The sequence below is a fragment of the Canis lupus genome, chromosome 19 (genome assembly GCF_003254725.2).
Source record: "Canis lupus dingo isolate Sandy chromosome 19, ASM325472v2, whole genome shotgun sequence".
Taxonomy (NCBI): Eukaryota; Metazoa; Chordata; class Mammalia; order Carnivora; family Canidae; genus Canis; species Canis lupus.
This window is the reverse complement of record NC_064261.1, coordinates 39,276,379-39,295,489: the sequence shown is the minus strand read 5'-3', so window position 1 is coordinate 39,295,489 and position 19,111 is coordinate 39,276,379. Positions and strand designations below refer to the sequence as shown.

The 19,111-nt window shown below is 33.5% G+C and overlaps 1 protein-coding gene across 18 annotated transcripts in view; it reads right to left on the bottom strand.

Moving 5' to 3' along the window:
- R3HDM1 (R3H domain containing 1) overlaps nt 1–19,111 on the bottom strand; it is a 196,520-nt gene that overhangs the window by 79,152 nt on the left and 98,257 nt on the right. For 6 of the 18 annotated variants that reach the window (XM_035702251.2, XM_025430361.3, XM_035702252.2 and 3 more), the window contains 11 exons: nt 16,777–16,836; nt 16,553–16,693; nt 12,498–12,606; nt 12,312–12,407; nt 11,958–12,029; nt 9,897–9,934; nt 9,764–9,814; nt 9,429–9,655; nt 7,047–7,301; nt 4,102–4,253; nt 655–756 (listed from right to left, as the gene is read on the bottom strand). In XM_035702251.2, the coding sequence (XP_035558144.1) occupies nt 655–756; nt 4,102–4,253; nt 7,047–7,301; nt 9,429–9,655; nt 9,764–9,814; nt 9,897–9,934; nt 11,958–12,029; nt 12,312–12,407; nt 12,498–12,606; nt 16,553–16,693; nt 16,777–16,836 (1,303 nt within the window). Of the gene's footprint in view, nt 1–654; nt 757–4,101; nt 4,254–7,046; nt 7,302–9,428; nt 9,656–9,763; nt 9,815–9,896; nt 9,935–11,957; nt 12,030–12,311; nt 12,408–12,497; nt 12,607–14,695; nt 14,829–16,552; nt 16,694–16,776; nt 16,837–19,111 lie in introns of those variants that run through there. The other 12 variants (XM_035702255.2, XM_035702256.2, XM_049097187.1 and 9 more) reach the window with 7 other exon arrangements.

Genomic DNA, 19,111 nt, shown 5'->3' with positions numbered 1-19,111 from the left:
ACACTTATTGAATACTGATTTCACCTTAGGCCCTAGGCAGGAAGTACTTTTCACTCTTGTCTCATATACTTAGTAAAATAGAGAAGGTCAGAGAATACATGGCACTGGTGCTCCTAAGCTCTTACTGAGAGATATAACTTGGGACATACTTTAGGTTGAAGGAGGTACCATTACTTTATAGTCACAGATTAAATATCTAGGGATCTTCCTTGGAAATATACATAGTGTCTTAGGTATATAAACTCCAATTCACCTAATAATCAGTATGAAGTTTACTGGACCTATGTATTGGGGATAGAAAGGCTTAAACCTAGATGAAAGCTACCACACTAGGAATGCAAAGATCGCACTGATCTCAATGAGAAAAGTAGCTAAACCATCTCAGGACTAGAATAGTCAACCTGAAAATCATTTCATTATGAAAAGGCAGGAAAAGATTAGGATTTATACAATCACTGCAATATGCCAATATAACAAATATTATACAGTAGAGAGTAAATGATTTCTAATCCAGGTTAGAAACACTTTTTCAGTATAAACGTGTCCATGACTTTAAATAATCACAGAAGATCGTATCACTTTAATCACATTCATGAGCATCCATCACACATCCGCCCACAGAAACAATGCAGGAGGTGAATAGAGATATAGTACCACGGAGTATTGCTGGGTGGGTGAGACTGGCAGGAGCGGGGATGGGTAAGGGGCTGTAGAGTACTGAACAGGCTGTGAAGAGGACTGCAGAGGACGAACAGGCTAAGGAATAACAGGTTGGCAAACAATGTTAATGTCAGAATAAAATGTTACAAGAACTGCATAAAATGGAAACTTAACACTTTTTTGGCAATAGCTTAAACTACATTTATAAAGTCATCTTATACAATGATATAGGAAACAACAAAATGATGCTAAATGAAGAAGCTGAATAATAAAAAGTTTAAAAACATAACCTGTGCTTTTATATACAATTAGGTAATTTTTTCATAAAAATATTTATTAAATTCACAGAAACAGGTGATTTAGACATTTCAAATTCTATTATGTAATCAAACCCCCAGGTTAAGTGAGTAAAAGCAAAACCACTCATTCTTACTTCTTTGTTTGATGGAGGAGTTGCTCTATTTAGCATTATGACACTGAATAATAAAAGAACAACTTCACAATAAAAAAGTTATATATTATGTATGTCAACTACCCTCTCTATTTGATAAGGCATGATTAAATACTCTGTTGGGACCAAAGTGCTTGAATTTTTAAAGAAAAGTATACTGTGGGTACCATTAAGAGTAACAGCCTAAAGAACAACACACACACATACAGGCACACGTACACACACAAACATACCTCTTTTACACAAGATAGATAAACACATTTTTCTTTCAATTAAAAATTTTTATCGAGAGAGTAGGTGCCAAGAGCTGAAAAACTATTTACTTGAATTTTTTTTTTGCCAATGAAATACTCTTGCATTTCAGGAAAATAAAACTAAGTTTTATGTTTCCCAGGAACACTCAAAAACAGGTGCTATAGAAGATGAAAAATGTTTTAATCATTTCTAAATCTTAAGAAGTACAGCTGGCCATCTGTAGGCTAATACCAGCATCTGATTTAGTTTGCCAATATTGCATTTATATTATATAGTTTATTCTCAAGGGGTAATAGTCATACTGGCTTAAAGACTCTTGTAATCCATGTTATAGATGGCAATCAGGCTAAGAAAAGTTAAGTGACCTGCAGACAGTCATGTAAAGCAAACACTGGAGGAGCCCAGGTAATTTTATCCAGGAAAACTTTTACTTTTGGTTAAAATGTATGTACATGAATCTCCCTCTAAACAGTACTCTCTAAAAGAATACTTTACAAATGCAAAATAAAAGAACTGAGTAAGACTGCCCAGGAAATAATCTAAATAAGGAAATTCTTTTGACAACTAAGATGTGTAATGATGAGTTGTACTTCTACCACAAAATCAATGCAAGAGTTTCTATAAAGTGGAAGGCTCAGATCAGAATCCCACAAAAAAACTAGTAAATGTAAAAGCACTAAAAAAAGGTAAAAAGGTAAAAGCTGAAAGATCTATAGAGCCAGGGGTCTCTCAACAACCTCTTAACTAAAAATTAGCAAACTTCCTAATGGATGACAGCACATATCATACTAAATGAGGTGCAGTAGCTCTAGAACTTCCAAATACAGCCTATTCGATCTGTTACTAAGTCAGACAACCATTAAGACATAACTTTCTTCCAGACATCTTGACCTACTATGTAAATGTCAGATGAAATAAAAGCTTCAGACTGCTGGGGGATAAAAGAAAGGCGAGTCCTATGAGCACCAAAAGTATAAATTATTGTCTCCTAGTGTGTCAAGTGGTAATGAGACAAATGTGGGCGAGAACCCTGGTTGATCAAAGTGAAATTCTGCCACCAGTTAGAAAAGAAAAAGCCTTAGTTAGCACTTCCTTTTCCTATTTAAATTAAAACTGGCTGTAAAACGACATCCTCTTGAAGTGATTAGTTTTAAGAAATGTAGCCCACCTGAAAGCTTTGGAAATCACTGTATTATTTTGTTTGGTTATCTGAAATTTAGTGGATGGATTGATTATCTCAGCACAAAAAATGGTTACTCAGTATCATCTGTTCATCAACTTTCTCTTCTAGTATCTGAAGATGAACTGCCTGAATCACCTGAGGCAACGCCAGGAAAAGCAGCCATGAAGTTTGACATATATCCCAAGATTTCAAATTACAGTTCATTAATAAGGCTCTATTTCTAAAGTAAGCTGTCTACACCTTCATTTAGGATAGCCTCATATCTGAATCAGACAAAACTATTCCTAGGAGATAATAATCTGAAATATATAACCATAGATAAACCCTTAGACTTTTTGAAGCTGCCAGACAAACATTTCTACCAAATGAAATGAAAATCAGATGTATAAAGCTCCCGGTGAAATACATAGCACTGCAAAGACAACTATGCATAGGACGATGAAGGAGAAACACTTCAGGACCAAACTGAATGAAAGCAAGGCACAGAAGGCCAGGGAGGGAGTTTTACGTAGTCCAATGTGTATCTGAGCATTTGTAATCAAATGGGGCGGTGAAGCAGATATATGGGAGTCTTTAGAATCAATTTTAGGTAACTTCTTCTCTATGTATTTCTGTCTTAGGAGCACAGCAAAAACCTAGAAATCCTTCTACAGTATGTAAACTGCCTTGCCCAGTATTGAGAGTCTTAATTGCCAGAGGTACAATTATCTACAAAACTTTAAAAATATTTGATAACCGTATCAAACTGCTCATACATTCTTTATCCTTACAACACAAAGGATGTAACTTGTGAGCAAAACTAAGGAAATTTCTCCAGTTCAATTTTACATCATACTTTTTCATACATCATCAGAAAGTATTCTGCAAGTTCCATCAGTGGAATATTTAGATAGCCTTATGGGAAAAAGAGGTGTAACTAACTGTACAAACGGTCTTTGAGTTGTTACACAACCTTTAAAGATAGAAAAGAAGTAAAAGAGTTTACACTGGTATAATCGAATTCCTCAAGGATGAATAACACATCTAGAGGGGAAAAGCCAGATTGTGAAAGTGTATGTGTAAACTCTTAACATACAAATTCAAGACATTACTAAGAGTGCTTCTGTGAATTCTAATTTAGAATGTTTCTGCCTGTCTCTCACATGGGAGGTGGGATGGAGAGTACCTTGCAGAACCTGAGCACCCCAACTCAGTTTCTTCTAGCTTCTTGATCTGTTGAACCTTAGGGCAACTTACTTTTGCTCACTGGGATAATCCTAGTTTTGTTTTTATTCCTTTTAACCATTTCTTGCTGTTGTAGTATAGGGAGAACATTCTCACCACACAGGCTCATAAGATACAAAATTCCCTTCTTTCCAATACATATTCTATATTTATTAGCTGAAAAACCCATGTTGACCTTTCTTCCTACAAGTAGGGAATGGGACATTGCTGGTAGAGAATATTAAAGTTCTAAGAAATACTTGGGCTATCCCAATTATAATTAGTGAGTCTAGTCCCAAATATGCAAAGGCAGGTAAACTTAGCATTATGTAATCATGGATATGTGCACCTGTGAGAAAATGTGATTAGCTGCTTGTTGTTGAGGTGGTGGGGGTGGCAGAGGCGGCTGTGGAGGTCCAGGCACTTGGGTTCTAACTTGTTGTTGAGTCATAGGAGGATTATACACAACTGGACTTCCATCTGGGTTTATGAAGGGCTGACCTGAAAAATTAAAAGAGGGGGAAAAATATTTACGATAGAGACAGAACAGAGGTCATCCTACAAACAATTCACAACACATCTATAATCCTGATTCACAATCCTAAAGACCCAAGTTTCTGTAAACCAAAAGATTTTCTCAATAGGGGAAACAAATCTGACCTTACATGAAGCTATTTTAATAGTATATATTTTTGCAACTTAATGTAAATATTTGAAAATTGTGCTTCAATGTCTTACTAGGGAGGTGCTGCTTTAAAATCTGAGGTTATTTATAATACATGGTATTTTTAAAATACCTCTGAATTCTGAAACATATCCTGCTCAAGGGATTCAGTTACAGGACTGCAGTCCTGTAGTGCTGTAATGCATTTCAGTTTTAAGAAAAAGTTCTTGTCTTTGGGATACTGGAATATTACTAATTAGCCTCTATTAGGTGATGAGAAAGACCTAATTTACAGACCACGCTGCATATACTGGACTAGTGAAACTAACACTGATGAAAATTAAAAATGGTTGACAGCTTCAAATTTTAAATCATGGACTTGATGGCAGAGTCCTTATTTTATAACTTCTAAAGTTGTAAGTAAGTTTTGAATTCTAAAGAATTTCCTGAAATTATTTCTTTTTAATTCCAGTGGACTTGATTCATAGATAAGAGAGAAAACTTTAGTATTTGAGGCTTGTTTTTACTTAACAAGGGGGGGGATATCTTAAGTGCCCAAGTAAACAAATTCTACTCTTTTCTACATATACATTCTAAACAACTTTTTAAAAATTATATAAAGTATTATTTTGATTGTGGGAAAATAACCAATAAATAGAGATCAAAAGAAACTAATTCCCCATAATTGTATAGTTAACAATTTAGATACCTTCTTCCCGATTTTTTTTTCAGTGTACAGGTAAACAGATTCACAGGTTAGTATTTTTCCTTATTCTATACAGTATATTATTTTTTTTTAAAAGAAACCAGGAAAAAAAAGGACCATGTGAAATACACTATGATATCCATTGAGAATATGAAGAATACAGAATGAAGTAAGAGAAATTTGACTAAATAATAATTTTAAAAATTGTTCTCATAATATCTTTTCATCCAGGGTAAATCCCCCTCCTCATTTTTTTTAACTTGTGACATATAATAAAATAATTGTGGGGAGAGAAGAATATATACCATTCCATTACTATCAAGTGGGCAGAGTCCTTCAAATTCAAGTGATTTTCATGAGTTTCTTGATGATTTAGTTATATGAGAACAAATCATGCTGGTATTTGTTGACTGTTAAATAATTTTGAAAAAAAAAAGAGAAGATTTGGGTGGAAACATGTTTTAAAAGTAACTTGAGGACTGTCTGAAAAAAGTTGGATGTGTTGTAATGTTTTTCTCAAAAGGCAAAGAGATCACTTTTGGATTCATTTAAAATTAAGAATACAATTCAATTTCAGGCTGATCAGCTGCTCACTCTTATTGTTTCCTATTCAGCTGAACCTTTCATATTATCAAAAACTCAGTAAAATGTTTTGAATGAAAAATAATAGTAAATAGCAAATTAAGTCATCTTATATCCTGCTTCAGAAAAGCTAGAAGTTTAGTAATATGATCCATCTGAAGGTTAAGAAGATAATGATTATTAAGCAAAAACTGAATTTCGGAATAGCCAGTTATTCAATTTTTTATAATAGAAACAAAAGTTCCAAATCTTTATCTTAAAAAAGAGATGCAAAGAAATCTGAAGCTAATGAGTTCCAAGCCATGGTCTTCTCTATAACAAAAGAAAAGGTTCAGGAGCACACAGAGACCCTGATACTCTCACCTGTACCTACCTTGCCCCACTACTGCCATGCTGACGTGACCGTATCAGTTAAGTGTGAGAATTTCTAAGATGGTTATCAAATGATTTATAAGGTTGTTCTCATTATCTCACAAAATTATTGGGCTATAATATTGCGAACAGAGACCAAGACTTAATGGGATCTTTTAAAAGATGTTTTCTATATTTGCCCATACTGTATGCATAATGAAATATATTATGACTAGTTTCTGAATCCCTGAGGTTCAGTTTCCTTATCTATAAATGAGAATTTCATCTATCTAATAGGGTGGTCATAATGATTATAAATAATGTATTTAAAGCACCTAGCACAGTAAATGACACACAGTAAATGCTGAATAAATGAAATTATTACCTAACTGTAATTAGGTAATTTTCTATTTTCAAAGAAATAGAAAATATTCATTTTCTACTTCCTAACTGTAAAGAATGTGTCTTCAATATTACTTCATAAAGACTACCTAGTTTCTTTTTCTAATAACATGTCCCTTACCTTTTTCCTCAAGAGAAAAAACTTAGCATATTCAGAAGGATAATGACTTATAGGTTCTTTCTATTTTATTCTATAAAGAATAAGAGCTGCTTACTTTCTCCTTCTTCACAAAATGTGTACTATTTTTCTCAAGGACAATTTTTATTTTCTAAATCAAATAAAGCTCTTTCAATGGTGGTTGTCTCATTTCTAGGAAATGAACTATTTTTCCAATTATGGTTAGGCCATCATTTGGCCCAAAAGATGACATATGGATATCACAAAGAGAAAAATACTTTCTGATATAAATATGTCTTAGAACATTTTCTAGCAGAAATGTTTTATTAAACTTCTGGGGAAATGCTAATTATCCATGAAAAATAAAAAGCTGACAACACATACACAAATAATACATTTAATATACATTCTTTAAATTTCAATAACTTCTGCTATCTCAACTGAAATAAACACCTTTTTCTGGATACCAACCTGTTTGTGGGTTGATCAGAATACTGCCAGGTGGTATGCCTGCCGCTTCCAAGGGAAGCAAAAAGAAGCTAGTGCTAGGAGATGCGACTTGCCCATTTAGGCCACCATCAAAGGAAAGAGAGTTATGAGTGCTGACAGTTGGATAGACGACAGGTGCGCCATGAGAAGACTGGCTGAGAGCTGTACCTGGAAGAGGCTGCTGGATGTGAGAAAGAGAGCCCGTAGATGACCCTACACTACCAGAAGACTCAGAACCTAGGGGAGGAGTAATGAAAAATATGGATTTTTTAAACCTCATATAAAAACTCGCGTTTTAAATACGTAACAATAAAATTCACATTGCATAACATGCGGTTACCACATAAAGCATTGGCTATTTTTGATTTACTGTATAATTTTGCTTCCCCCTCCCCATCATGAACAAGTTTAATACAGCAAACTGATCACATAAGTCATCAGAGAAGTCATAGCCAAAGCATGCAACTTAAGCAAGTGTATAATAACACCAGCCACAAACAGCCACAAAAAGCACATTACCCACATTCCCCAAAGCACAAAGTTATGTACATTTTACCTTTTTAGATTAACACTTAGGAATATACAGAGTATAAGTTTCCCCCAGGAAAAAGAACATAGTACAGCCAAATGCCCAAAACCTCTTATATCAGAAACCCCTTATCTATAAGAACACAGAAAGATTAAGAGTAGTGTAGGAGATAACAAAAATGATAAATTCTCAATCAAGAGAAACAACTGTGAAGTCTCACTGCAGAATTCCATTTTATGCTCATAATCATAGCATCTTCCTATGATGTAAAGTCAACTTTACATTTTATATCATATCAAGGGACAAAGACAGCATGAAAAATATTCTGAGTACTTATATTTGCATCAGTTTAAAATTTCTCACTAAACTTAAAAATTTCATTGTTTATTTTTAGATGTTTTCATCTCTGCAATCTATTTCATTTTCTATTACCCAAAGACTGAAAATGTTACTGACTTACAGTATTATGGCTAAAAGTAGATAATAAGACAATGAAAGAAAGAAAAAGATTTTGAAAATATATATAGTTAATTAGGTTTTGAATAAGAGTTGACCCTGGGATGGAGAATTGATCTTTAATGAATAAAATAAACAAATATGATATGCTATACAGACTGCCTTCTGATGGATAACTTCTATTTTAAGTTGTGCCAAATGACTACTGATAAAAACTCCATCAAAAATAATTTTTCCCTATTAAAAGAAGGGTCAATGTTTCTTTTCATCTCTAAAGATAGTACAAATTACAAATAATACATGATCTTAAATGTTTTAATTTAGTAGTGTGTGCTTAAGTGACATTCTTATAAACAGTAATTTTTTTCTGTTATGATGACTGAGCAACTATTTTTCAAATAAATGCATATCTTGAATATATGCATATTTTTATATTAATAAAGTCAATAAAATTTATCTGTCTTTAGCCATATTCTATCATATACACTAAGACATTTTTAATATCCACATCATAAGCGTAAAGGTGCAGTTCATAAGCCTTAACAAGTTAAAGCACTGACTATAAAGATAAGGATCAAAAAAAATATTTGGCTATCTTCAAATATCTCCCCCCTTTGATTATTATCTGTACAATACCATGTGTCTAGGCTCACCCAAATAGGCTAAAGATAGAGAGCCATTTCTGTTAACTTTCAATGCTTATTTTGGGATAAAAATAAAGATTTATAAGGATCCTAAGCGAGATGTGAGCTTCTCTAGTACTGAATCCAGTTAGTGAAGGTGAAGAGAAAATGTATGAGCCTCAATGTAAGGCACTCTAAATTTAAGCAAAGAACTAAGAAATGAGCATGTTACCAAAATTTCTCACTCATTCATGATAATTGTATCACATCATTTTTCCTTAGTTCTAAAATTCCTCAGAAACTCCTTGATGATTTTATTGATTTTCTGAATGGCAAATGAAGGACTTTCTCATGAAAAATGCAATCAATAATTGATACTATTAGCTGAAAATACAATCAATGTTAAATAATCCTAGGTGAGAAACCAGGCCTTCCAATTATAAATAAGCAATGAAGAATTTCCAACCACCTCTGGGGACTCAAAAAAGAGATGACATTTCACTGAACTAACTTGATTAAGTTTGTGTCATAAGAGAGAATTTTTACTTTAATTGATGTTTGTCAATTTCTCTCCAACAGAGAATGAATCCTAATGTTGATACATATATTACCATTTAAGTACTGTGGAGGTGCTCAAAGCACTGCTAGTAGGAACTTTTTATGTTAGGATAACTGCAGAAGCCACATGATAAAGAGCTAAGACAATAACAGGGAAACTACTGTTTTGATTGCACAGTTCTAGATAAACATTTATACCTGTTTTTGAAAGCCTGCCTATGCTTTTGCTGCTCCCAGAACTATCACCTCTTGTCAGGACCGAGATTCCACTGAAGCTGCTGGCTTTGGTTACAGCAGGCTTGAAGTTTCGGAGAGAACTGTCGGAATCCGTACTGCTCCAGGGTCGTGGTTCAGAATACTTCAGCTCATTCTCAGTGCTGCTTTGATGGCTATTTGTTGATCTCCCTGAAGCATCTTTATTAACTCTGTAATTTAGAAATCAACTTTGAGAAGCTAATAGGGACAAAAAGGGAAAGAATAGAGAAGAAAATGCTTTGATGTTTCAATACTGTATGAAAACATGCTTTCAATACCTAAATATCTGACGTCTCTGCTGGGTACTACTAGCATCTTCGTCTTGGATTCTGTTGGCATTTTAATAAGACATTTTTATTTTTGTTAGCATCAGTCAGATAGTTAACAAACGAATGTTAAAAATTCCCTCACCTTTTGTCAATAATATAATTCTCTTGGGAACACAGGGACTAGAAAGAAAGAATAGATATAAAAAGTTGAGCTTTTGTCAAATACATCATGCATCTGTAAACCAATGACAACAACCAAAAACATGTATAATATTTAAAAAGTATTACCCACCCTGCCCCCAAAATCCAGAATGGTGATAAGGATACACAAACAATAATAATGAAATTATTTCTGGCTTGGAGACACAATGCATTCTTTTAACAGATCTACATCTAGAAGCCATTCATTTTTGTGGTACACATTAATTTGAAATTCAAATACTCTCTTCTAAACAAGTAAACCCATTTTCATGATTATATATTGAAGGTATACACCAATCTGTAGATCCCGCCTCATTCATTTAACAAATATTTTGATTACCTGTGCTTTGGCTGTGGTTATAGCAGTGAACAAGCAGCTATACCTCAATGCAGCTCATAGCCAAACTCTTCTAATGCTATTAACCCAGCTAAGGCCACCCCATTCTTGCTTGTATTATTACAACAGTCTTCTAACTAGATTCCCAGGTAGTAGTTTTTGCCCTAATTCATCCAAGTTAAACAACAGAAGCCACAGCAGTCTCTCTAAAATGTCAATCTGATCAAGTCTTCCCTCCTTAATATTTCCGTAATGTTCTAGCACAGGGGTCAGCAAACTATGGTCAGTCACCTGTTTTTGCAAATAAAGTTTTACTGGTGCATGGCCATATCCATCCATTTATTTTCCAGGTCTGCCTTCATATTAAAAAGGTAGATGTGATAAATTTTTATTATAGAATCATTAAAAAGAAAAGAAAAAAAGAAAAGAAAAAAAAAAAAGGCAGATGTGAGTTGTTGCAATAAAGACTGCATGGCTCTTAAAAGCCTTAAATACTAATTATCTGGCCCTTTACCAAAAAAGTTTGTTGAGTCCTGCTCTAAAAGCCCAACCATCTTAACCAGCTTCCATGCTTGAGTCATCTGCTTCCTGCTTATTTCTCTAATCTAAACTTTTCCTCACTTCCTCTGTCACCTAGGCTATAGTCTAGCTTCTCTGAATCTTTTAATTCCTTATCTGTCAAGTTCTCCTTTATCGCTGGGCCTCTGCAAATACTGATCCTTACTTGGAGGGTTCCTGTAGGTCGCCTCTCCCCCTCACTTTTTAGTTCTGGTTTGTGGTGCTTCTCAACTGTGTCTCTTATTTTACCTTCATGTCTCTGCACAAATCATATACTACCTTGTCATTACCTGGTTACTTAGGGTAGAGATCTCATAAACTAGAGAGAGAAATACATCTAGTTTAGACTCTGAGTGCAGCAAAGCTGGGCTGAAATCTCAACTCTATCATTTTTTACATGATGTTTTGCCATTTACTTAGCCTCCTAGAACATCAGTTTCCTTATCTGTAAAATACAAACAATGATAGTATCTACCACATATAGCATTGTTTGGAGTATTTTTTTTATTATTTATTTATTTATTTATTTATTTATTTATTTATTTATTTATTTATTTATTTTTTTGTTTGGAGTATTTTAACTATTTATGGATATGTCCTCCAGTGCTCAGCATAGCACCTACTATGGGTGCTCAATATGGTTTGTATGAACATTAACTGACAGTTTAGATTTTAATGTTACTCTTTTTAATATTGAGGCAATTTCTATCTCTGGCAATGTTAAGACAAATTACATACATTCATATATCTTTGAATAATACCTAGGACTGTATAGAATGGGTACTTAACAGACACTGATAAAACCAAACTAAATCTCTTCTCAAATACATATATAAAATAATTAGCCACTTGGAAGACTTCTTTCATATAATCACGTATAAGTAGAAAACAAACATAATCTAAAAATTAATTAGTTTTATTTATTTATTTAAAAGTAGTGCCATACCCAGGGTAGAGCCCAATGTGGGGCTTGAACTCACAACCTTGAAATCAAGGCCTGAGCCGAGATCAAGAGACTGATGCTTAACTGACTGAGCCACCCCGGTGCCCCTAATTAGTTTTATTTTAAAAGAAGAAACAAGTTACTTATCGAGAAAAGTCTACTACCGAGAAGAATTTAGAGTACATGATTTTGTAGACTATGACCAATGTTCTTAAAATTTCAAGTCTCTGAGAAGTCTGGAAGAAAAAAAAAGTATACAAACTATATACTCAGTCCGTTACACTGCTCCTATAGTCTATCTTCATGCAAATTTTGAAATATTTATATAACTGCTGCAATGTAGCATTTTATAAGATATTAAATTATCAATATGAACAAGACAGATCTCATTTCTAACAAGTGACTTTATACATAACAAATATGTTACAAATGATCAATAGATAATAAAAGAAATGAGTTCTTATAATGCAATTAGCATATATTCTAACAGTGAGATCTAAATCTAAGTCAGTACATACATCTTGGGAAAATATTCGGTCTCTAGCTCTCTGGTACTCTTCTTCCCTTTCTTCTATAGATTTGCTTCTTCTGTCATCTTTCAAACGTATTCTCATCTAAAGAAACAAGAACAATTAATTCTTGGGAAAATGATCTGCTGGTCTAAGTCCTGCACTTAGAAGAAAGCTACAATTGTCACAGATTACCTGGTTATCATCTTTGTCAAAGCTGGAGTTATCTCTCTTGAGGATATATCGTTTCTGAAAATCTTCACCTTTATCATCCTTAATATGTTCATTGAATTTCTGATCAGGTCTAAAAAAATCCCAAGGGAACAGAAGAGACAGTATACAATATTTGCAGAAAAGTTAAATATAACATTTTATGTAATCAAAGCAATAAAAAATTATTACTAGTGCCACTAATAATTAATACTTATCTCATTTACTCTTTGTAATAATTTTATGAGAAAATGTTAATTAACTACCCTATGTTATGAATGAAAGGCCATATCACAAATTCACTGTACGTTCTGCAATCAGACTGCTTGGGTTCAAATATTTAGCTTTACCACTTTAGTTGCTTCAGGGCATGCACAAATTACTTAACCTTTCTGTTCCCTAGTTTCCTCATTTATGTAAATTGAATTATAGTATACCTACTTCATAGGCTTGTTCTGAAAAGGAAATGAATTAATAGATGAACAGCACTTAAAACAGTAAGCACTCAGGAGAAGTTTGTTATTACTGTAGATATTAGTAAAAAAACCCAAAAAACCCCCCCAAAAACTAAAAAAACCCTGACATTCAAATAGCTTAAGCAACTGTCCAGGGTCAAGAGCAAGCGCATGAATGGGTCACATTTGGAGTGATGGTATGTTAGACTCAAAGTCTATTTATTCTTTTTTTGCATTGCCTCCTCTAAATCTAAGAAAAAATTCTGGGTAAAAGAAAAAAGCATATAGTACTTTACCTTATATTTACTTATATTATACTCTATAATACCTGGTTTGATGTGACATAATTGAAAGTAATAAAATATTTTGTGGTTGAGTTACCTAAAACCTAAGAGGCTCATTCAAAATGCTACCAAGTTTACAAGGATTCTGAATTATAGCAGGGTGCATCTTTGTTTTATATTAACTGAAACAAATTAGAAAGGAAATAGTTCTTTTTTGGAGGTTAAAGCTGTAATATAAAGTAATAATTATGAAATTATAACAATACATTTAATGGCCGATTGGTCTTTCCTCTATAGAAATGTTGCAAGTTCTAATGAGATCCAGAAGACAGACATAATAAGGCTGTGTTCTGTGGAAAATTAAAATTATGTTTAACTTCACTTTCTAAAATATATTGTCAGCTTCAACAAAATTAATTAATACTCTTGTGACTTAATGACATCCTATTATAAAATTAGAATTACTCTTTTGAAATACAAGATACATAAAAATATATTTAGAGGCACAAAGGAAATCTAAATGAATTCAAGTGTATTTTTACATATAGTTTAAATATATATTATATAATAACATAACAGATTGTGATACCCTAAGTACATTTCTAAACCAAATAAACCTAAGTAATGACATCTTCAGCAAATGTGACCACATATAGCATTATATATAATATTCATGTAACTTTTTTGAATATTTGTTTTAATCTAGTGAATTTTTAATAACATACTGTTTCTATATCCTGTCAAATTATGCAAAAGGAGATTTAAAAATAAAAATGATCTAAGTTGAAGAAATCTCTATTTTAAAACATCCTTAGATGAGTGAAATGAAGAGCAGATCACCACACAGAGCTATATATAAAACTAGAAGAATAATAAAAGAGTAAAAACAATTTCATGACCAAAATGATGAGACAAAGACTGCTTTCTTTAGGAGTTTGAAAGATTATCTATTTAGTTCTGAAGATGGCAGGATGTTGTTATTTCTGTCATATGACTGCTCTGCTTACTTATATCAACTATTTTGTGCTGTTAAAGGTCCTATTTTCTTATTGAAGGCGTCTCTACTTGGGTGGGAGATTCTTATTCTAAAGTCAACTATAAGGTTTAACCAAGGGCCTGGCAACTTTTCTTTTTTTTTTTTTTTTTTTTTTTTAAATTTTATTTATTTATGATAGTCACAGAGAGAGAGAGAGAGAGGCAGAGACACAGGCAGAGGGAGAAGCAGGCTCCATGCACTGGGAGCCCGATGTGGGATTCGATCTCGGGTCTCCAGGATCGCGCCCTGGGCCAAAGGCAGGCGCCAAACCACAGCGCCACCCAGGGATCCCCTTTTTTTTTTTTTTAAAAATTTTATTTATTTACCTGGCAACTTTTCTAAGAGCAGCTGGATTCCCACACCAAATAGCATTGGCAGGCATTTCAGCTAACCTTAAGACTGTCTTACCTCTTTCTTTTATAGATGCCTGAAATTACTGCCCTGCAATCTCCAACTTCCCGCTCCATTGAGACACCCCAGTGGACACCGGGTTGTTGACATCCACAACACCACTGGTTCAAGGCTGGAGCGGGTAATTTGCCTATGAGGAAAAGGTAAGTTTGCATTTATTCAATGTGGCGCAGATCTCTAAGGTTTTCTGATTTACACCTTCTTCATATTCCAGAAGATATAAAATAAGAATACAGTGTAACTTCAATGATCTGAATGTCTAATTACACTACTTATCCATTCTTCTTTAAGTACATCATAAACATGTGTTTAGCTCAACCTTTGATTACTTTTATAAAGAGAACCCTAAAGCTTTCTGATGTCAATCACAGCATTCAAATAACTGAGGTTACACTGTATCGAAAACCTTAGAGAGTCATCAGTCGAAATGTTAGACAAAATGCCTGCTAATGTACATGTGCTTGGGTATCCAGCAGCTCTGAGTAATGTTGAAAGGTACTGGTTAAATGAATTAGAGTTCTATTCACCTTCAGTTCAGCTCCTATCTTATGATTATTTGAGCTATAACTAATTGGGAAAAGACTAATTGATGAGGATATTTTTAAAAGAGTAAGGGACAAGCAGAGGAAAATTAAATCAGATTCACATTTGCGGCAGGTCAAATATAATCTCTAAAGAAAGACAAGATCCTTTTCAAAGACATCTATCTTCATTAATTTAATTTGAATTGTAGGAAAAAACATTTTAAAAATACTAGGTTCCACCAGTGTATTTAGTTGACAAAATACTATATGAAATGGAAGAAAACCAACTTTGTTCCAGGAAACAATATGGCAGCTGTAAGAGTAAAGTCCATTATAACAGAAGGGATTTGAGTGAATTAAACACAATCATACAAATTGAATGGTTCATAGATAAGACTCTAAGAGAAATAAAGCTAAAAGAAAAGCAGAAAAATAATTAATTTTAGCATTATCTATGTCATCTGAAGCGGACTACTGCTCATTACACAGACCCACTGTTGCCAGATATGAAATTGATACAGAAAATGCTTCCAAAGTATAAATTTTGCTGAACTCAACTAGTTGCTTTAGAACAAGTTTTTTTTACAAATAGGCGGAAGAGGTGCTGTGTACATGTTAAAATTTTAGGTGTCTCTACATTGGGTCATTTGCTCCCAAATACCAACACTGATGATATAATTCAGCCACACTATAAACGTATCACTTTTTAAGGCTCCTCTTAACTCCTTAAAAACTTTTCCCCAGTGAATTATATGTAGGTCAGAAGGGGGTACAACATTATGGATAATACTACATTAATGAACAATCTACCTTTTTTGAGATTTGTGGAGAAAGAAGCAAAGTCAGAGGTTGAAAGGATGTTAAAATAATGGGAGATTAAATGAATGTGTCAAAATCTGCCTTAAAAAAAAAACACACACATAACAAATTTTACACTGTATGTTAACTTGAATTAAAAAATCAAACCAAACCAAACAAAAAAGGATTTGCCTAAGGTTGCCTAAGGTTGGCCGCAGCTATCTAAATTACATTGACTAAAAAAATCAAGTGAATGGTTTTCAAACGTCACTGATATTACTTCTGCAGTTTTTTTGTTTTTGCTTTTTTAAACCAGTCCTCATTGATCTGCCTTATTTTAGCTTAGACCAGTTCATTTTGTATACAGTGTGCTAACATACATTTTCTGTATTTTTTGGCCCTATTACATCAGGGTGTCACATAATGCTTAATTAGACTGCTAAAACGTGGAAAACTTGGATGAAAGGTACAGTAGGAAGATAAATATGGTCACATATATACTTAACAAATGCCTACATTTAATGATACTTACATTCTTGTATTACTCGTTTTGTTGACTATGACAGACTTCCCACTCTGATCAACATTGTGGTCTAATCCAAAGTAAGCGGCTACTCTGTGTAATAGCATCCTATGGTAAGATGTCATTGGGGGAAATTTTTTACGTGGAGACCTAGAAATAGAATAGAAACTAATTTAGTAAGTTAAGGAGAACTATGATGACAATTTGTTTTCTTGTTAAATGTCAGGACTTACTCATTATTACCAATGAAATCTAAAATTTCTTGTTCCAATTTCAACAGCATCATTCTGTCCCTGAAACAAAATATGAAGACTCATATATAAAACTTAGCATTGAAATACTCATAAACACTGAATTACTATGGCTAATTTTTTTCTCTAAAAATTACTGCAGTTTAAGGAATACTGCAAACTTGATGCAAGAATAAATATATATATGTGTGTATATATATATATAATACTTCTAAAAAAGTAACGTTTTAAAAAATAAAAGATGACTTTTTTTTAGTTTAATTTTTTATTATGGAAAATTTCACATATACACAAATGTAGGGAGAACTGTGTAATGAATCTCAAATGTAGCCTTTACCTGACTTCAACAATTATCAATATGTGGCCATTCTTAAAACAGATATATTTTGTCTGCTAAGTATCACTATATTGGAGTCTGTTCTGTAGATACACTGATAATAAAAGCATATAAATCTTTACTTCCTTAATAAAGCTGAGAAATAGCAGAAACAGAGATATCTTCAGCTAGGCTGATGACTTTGTTATGCTGAACTCCATAGAAACAGTACTCTAAAGAACATGCAATGCTAGTAACAACAGGAATGCTCCTATGGGAATCTAATGCTAGTATATAGATGGAATTATAGCAGAGAAGTATGAAATACATTACTAATTCTAACCCAGGAGAAGCCTTTTCAAATCATTCTGTAAATTTGTATCCTGTATTTGTAAGACTTTGGAAATTTTTGCCATAAAAACAAACATGAACCCAAAGCTTCTAACATGAAAAACAAATAAGGACTCTAGGGAGTACCTGCATGTGCTCCTTTAGACCACTAGGGTCCTATTTAACACACATATGCTGTAACGAATATTAACGGGATCACTACTACTAGAAGGACCTCCTTATTCACATACCAAGAACATGGCTCAAAGGAGTATTCTTGTGCTCACTGGAAATTTCATGTGCATGTGAAACAAACACTCAGAGAATCTTCAAACCAGAAGTAGCTTTACAGATCATACAGTTCTGTCCCCGAATTTTTAGACCAAGAAAACTAGGCCAAAGGTAATGGTTTCCCTCTCAAATAATACAGAGTAGATCCTTCTAACTCTAATAGGACAGAGGATGTGGGGCCATTGCTTAAGCTGCCTAAAAGTCTGTACTATACCTCAGCCTTGACTTTGACCTTCCCTCTTCATTGCAAAGAAGTCTCATAAAACCAATAAATATCTGACCATACATTTTTTTTTCATTATTTGAAAAATCAAGACAAACACATGCCTACCTGGGGACTTTAAACTCAAAGCTAAAAACAGGATTACATTTTAATACAAATTCTAACAATATTCAATTCTGCCCCAAGCTTGGTTCTCCTTTGGTATTCCTCATTTCAGTAAGTGGCACTATCTTTCACCCAGCATGCTGTAAGAAGCATCTGTGGACTGCTACAACCCTTTTTCTAATCCTCCTATGCAGTTAATTACTACTGCAAATTTTATCCACCTCCTGTTTATTTTTCTATTTTTCACTGCTGCTACCCTAGATCCAAGCAAGCAGGATCTCCAGCTTCACTACTCCAATAGTAGTGTATAGTTTGCTTTCCTCATTCCCTTCTTATCTATTCAAACTGGAACATCCATAACGATATTCTAAAAACACATATGACCACATGTTATGCCTTAGTTAAGTATTTACCACAGGCTTCCCACTGCTCTTAGGTTAGAAATAAGCATCTGTAATGGGGCCTACAAGGCAGGCATGATTGGGTCTTTATCTTTTCAACCTCAACTTCTGCCCTTTAATCACAAAACTCTTTACATTTTGGCTTATCTCTGTACTTGCCAAGCTCTTTCCTGTCTCAAGTTACTTGAACATGCTGTTTCCTTTGCCCAGAACAACTTCCTATATTCTTTCTTAGAACCTGTTTCTTTCACACTTTTCTTTAATAGCATTTATCACACTTACCACTGTATAGTTATTTGGACTATACAGAGGAGCTCAACAAATTATCTGCATGGAATCAATTAATCAAATTATTTCACTCATAAAGTCTTATATTTTTTCCCTGAAATTTTTTGGGGGAGGTTGGGAAGTTTTTATCTCAAAAGGACTTATTTATGTAACTTTAAGACCCTCTTTTCATCTAACCTTTTGAGTACAATGTGTCTTAAGATGAAATAATTCTCAGTAACTTTCCTGGTGTATCTTATACACTTATTTAAAAAAAAAAAGGAATCTGAGGCAGGCAATTTATTAAGCATTCATAAAACAGTACTTTCAAGTGGGTCTTCTGTTTCACAGGTAAATGCAAACATATAATAAAGGTAGTAGATT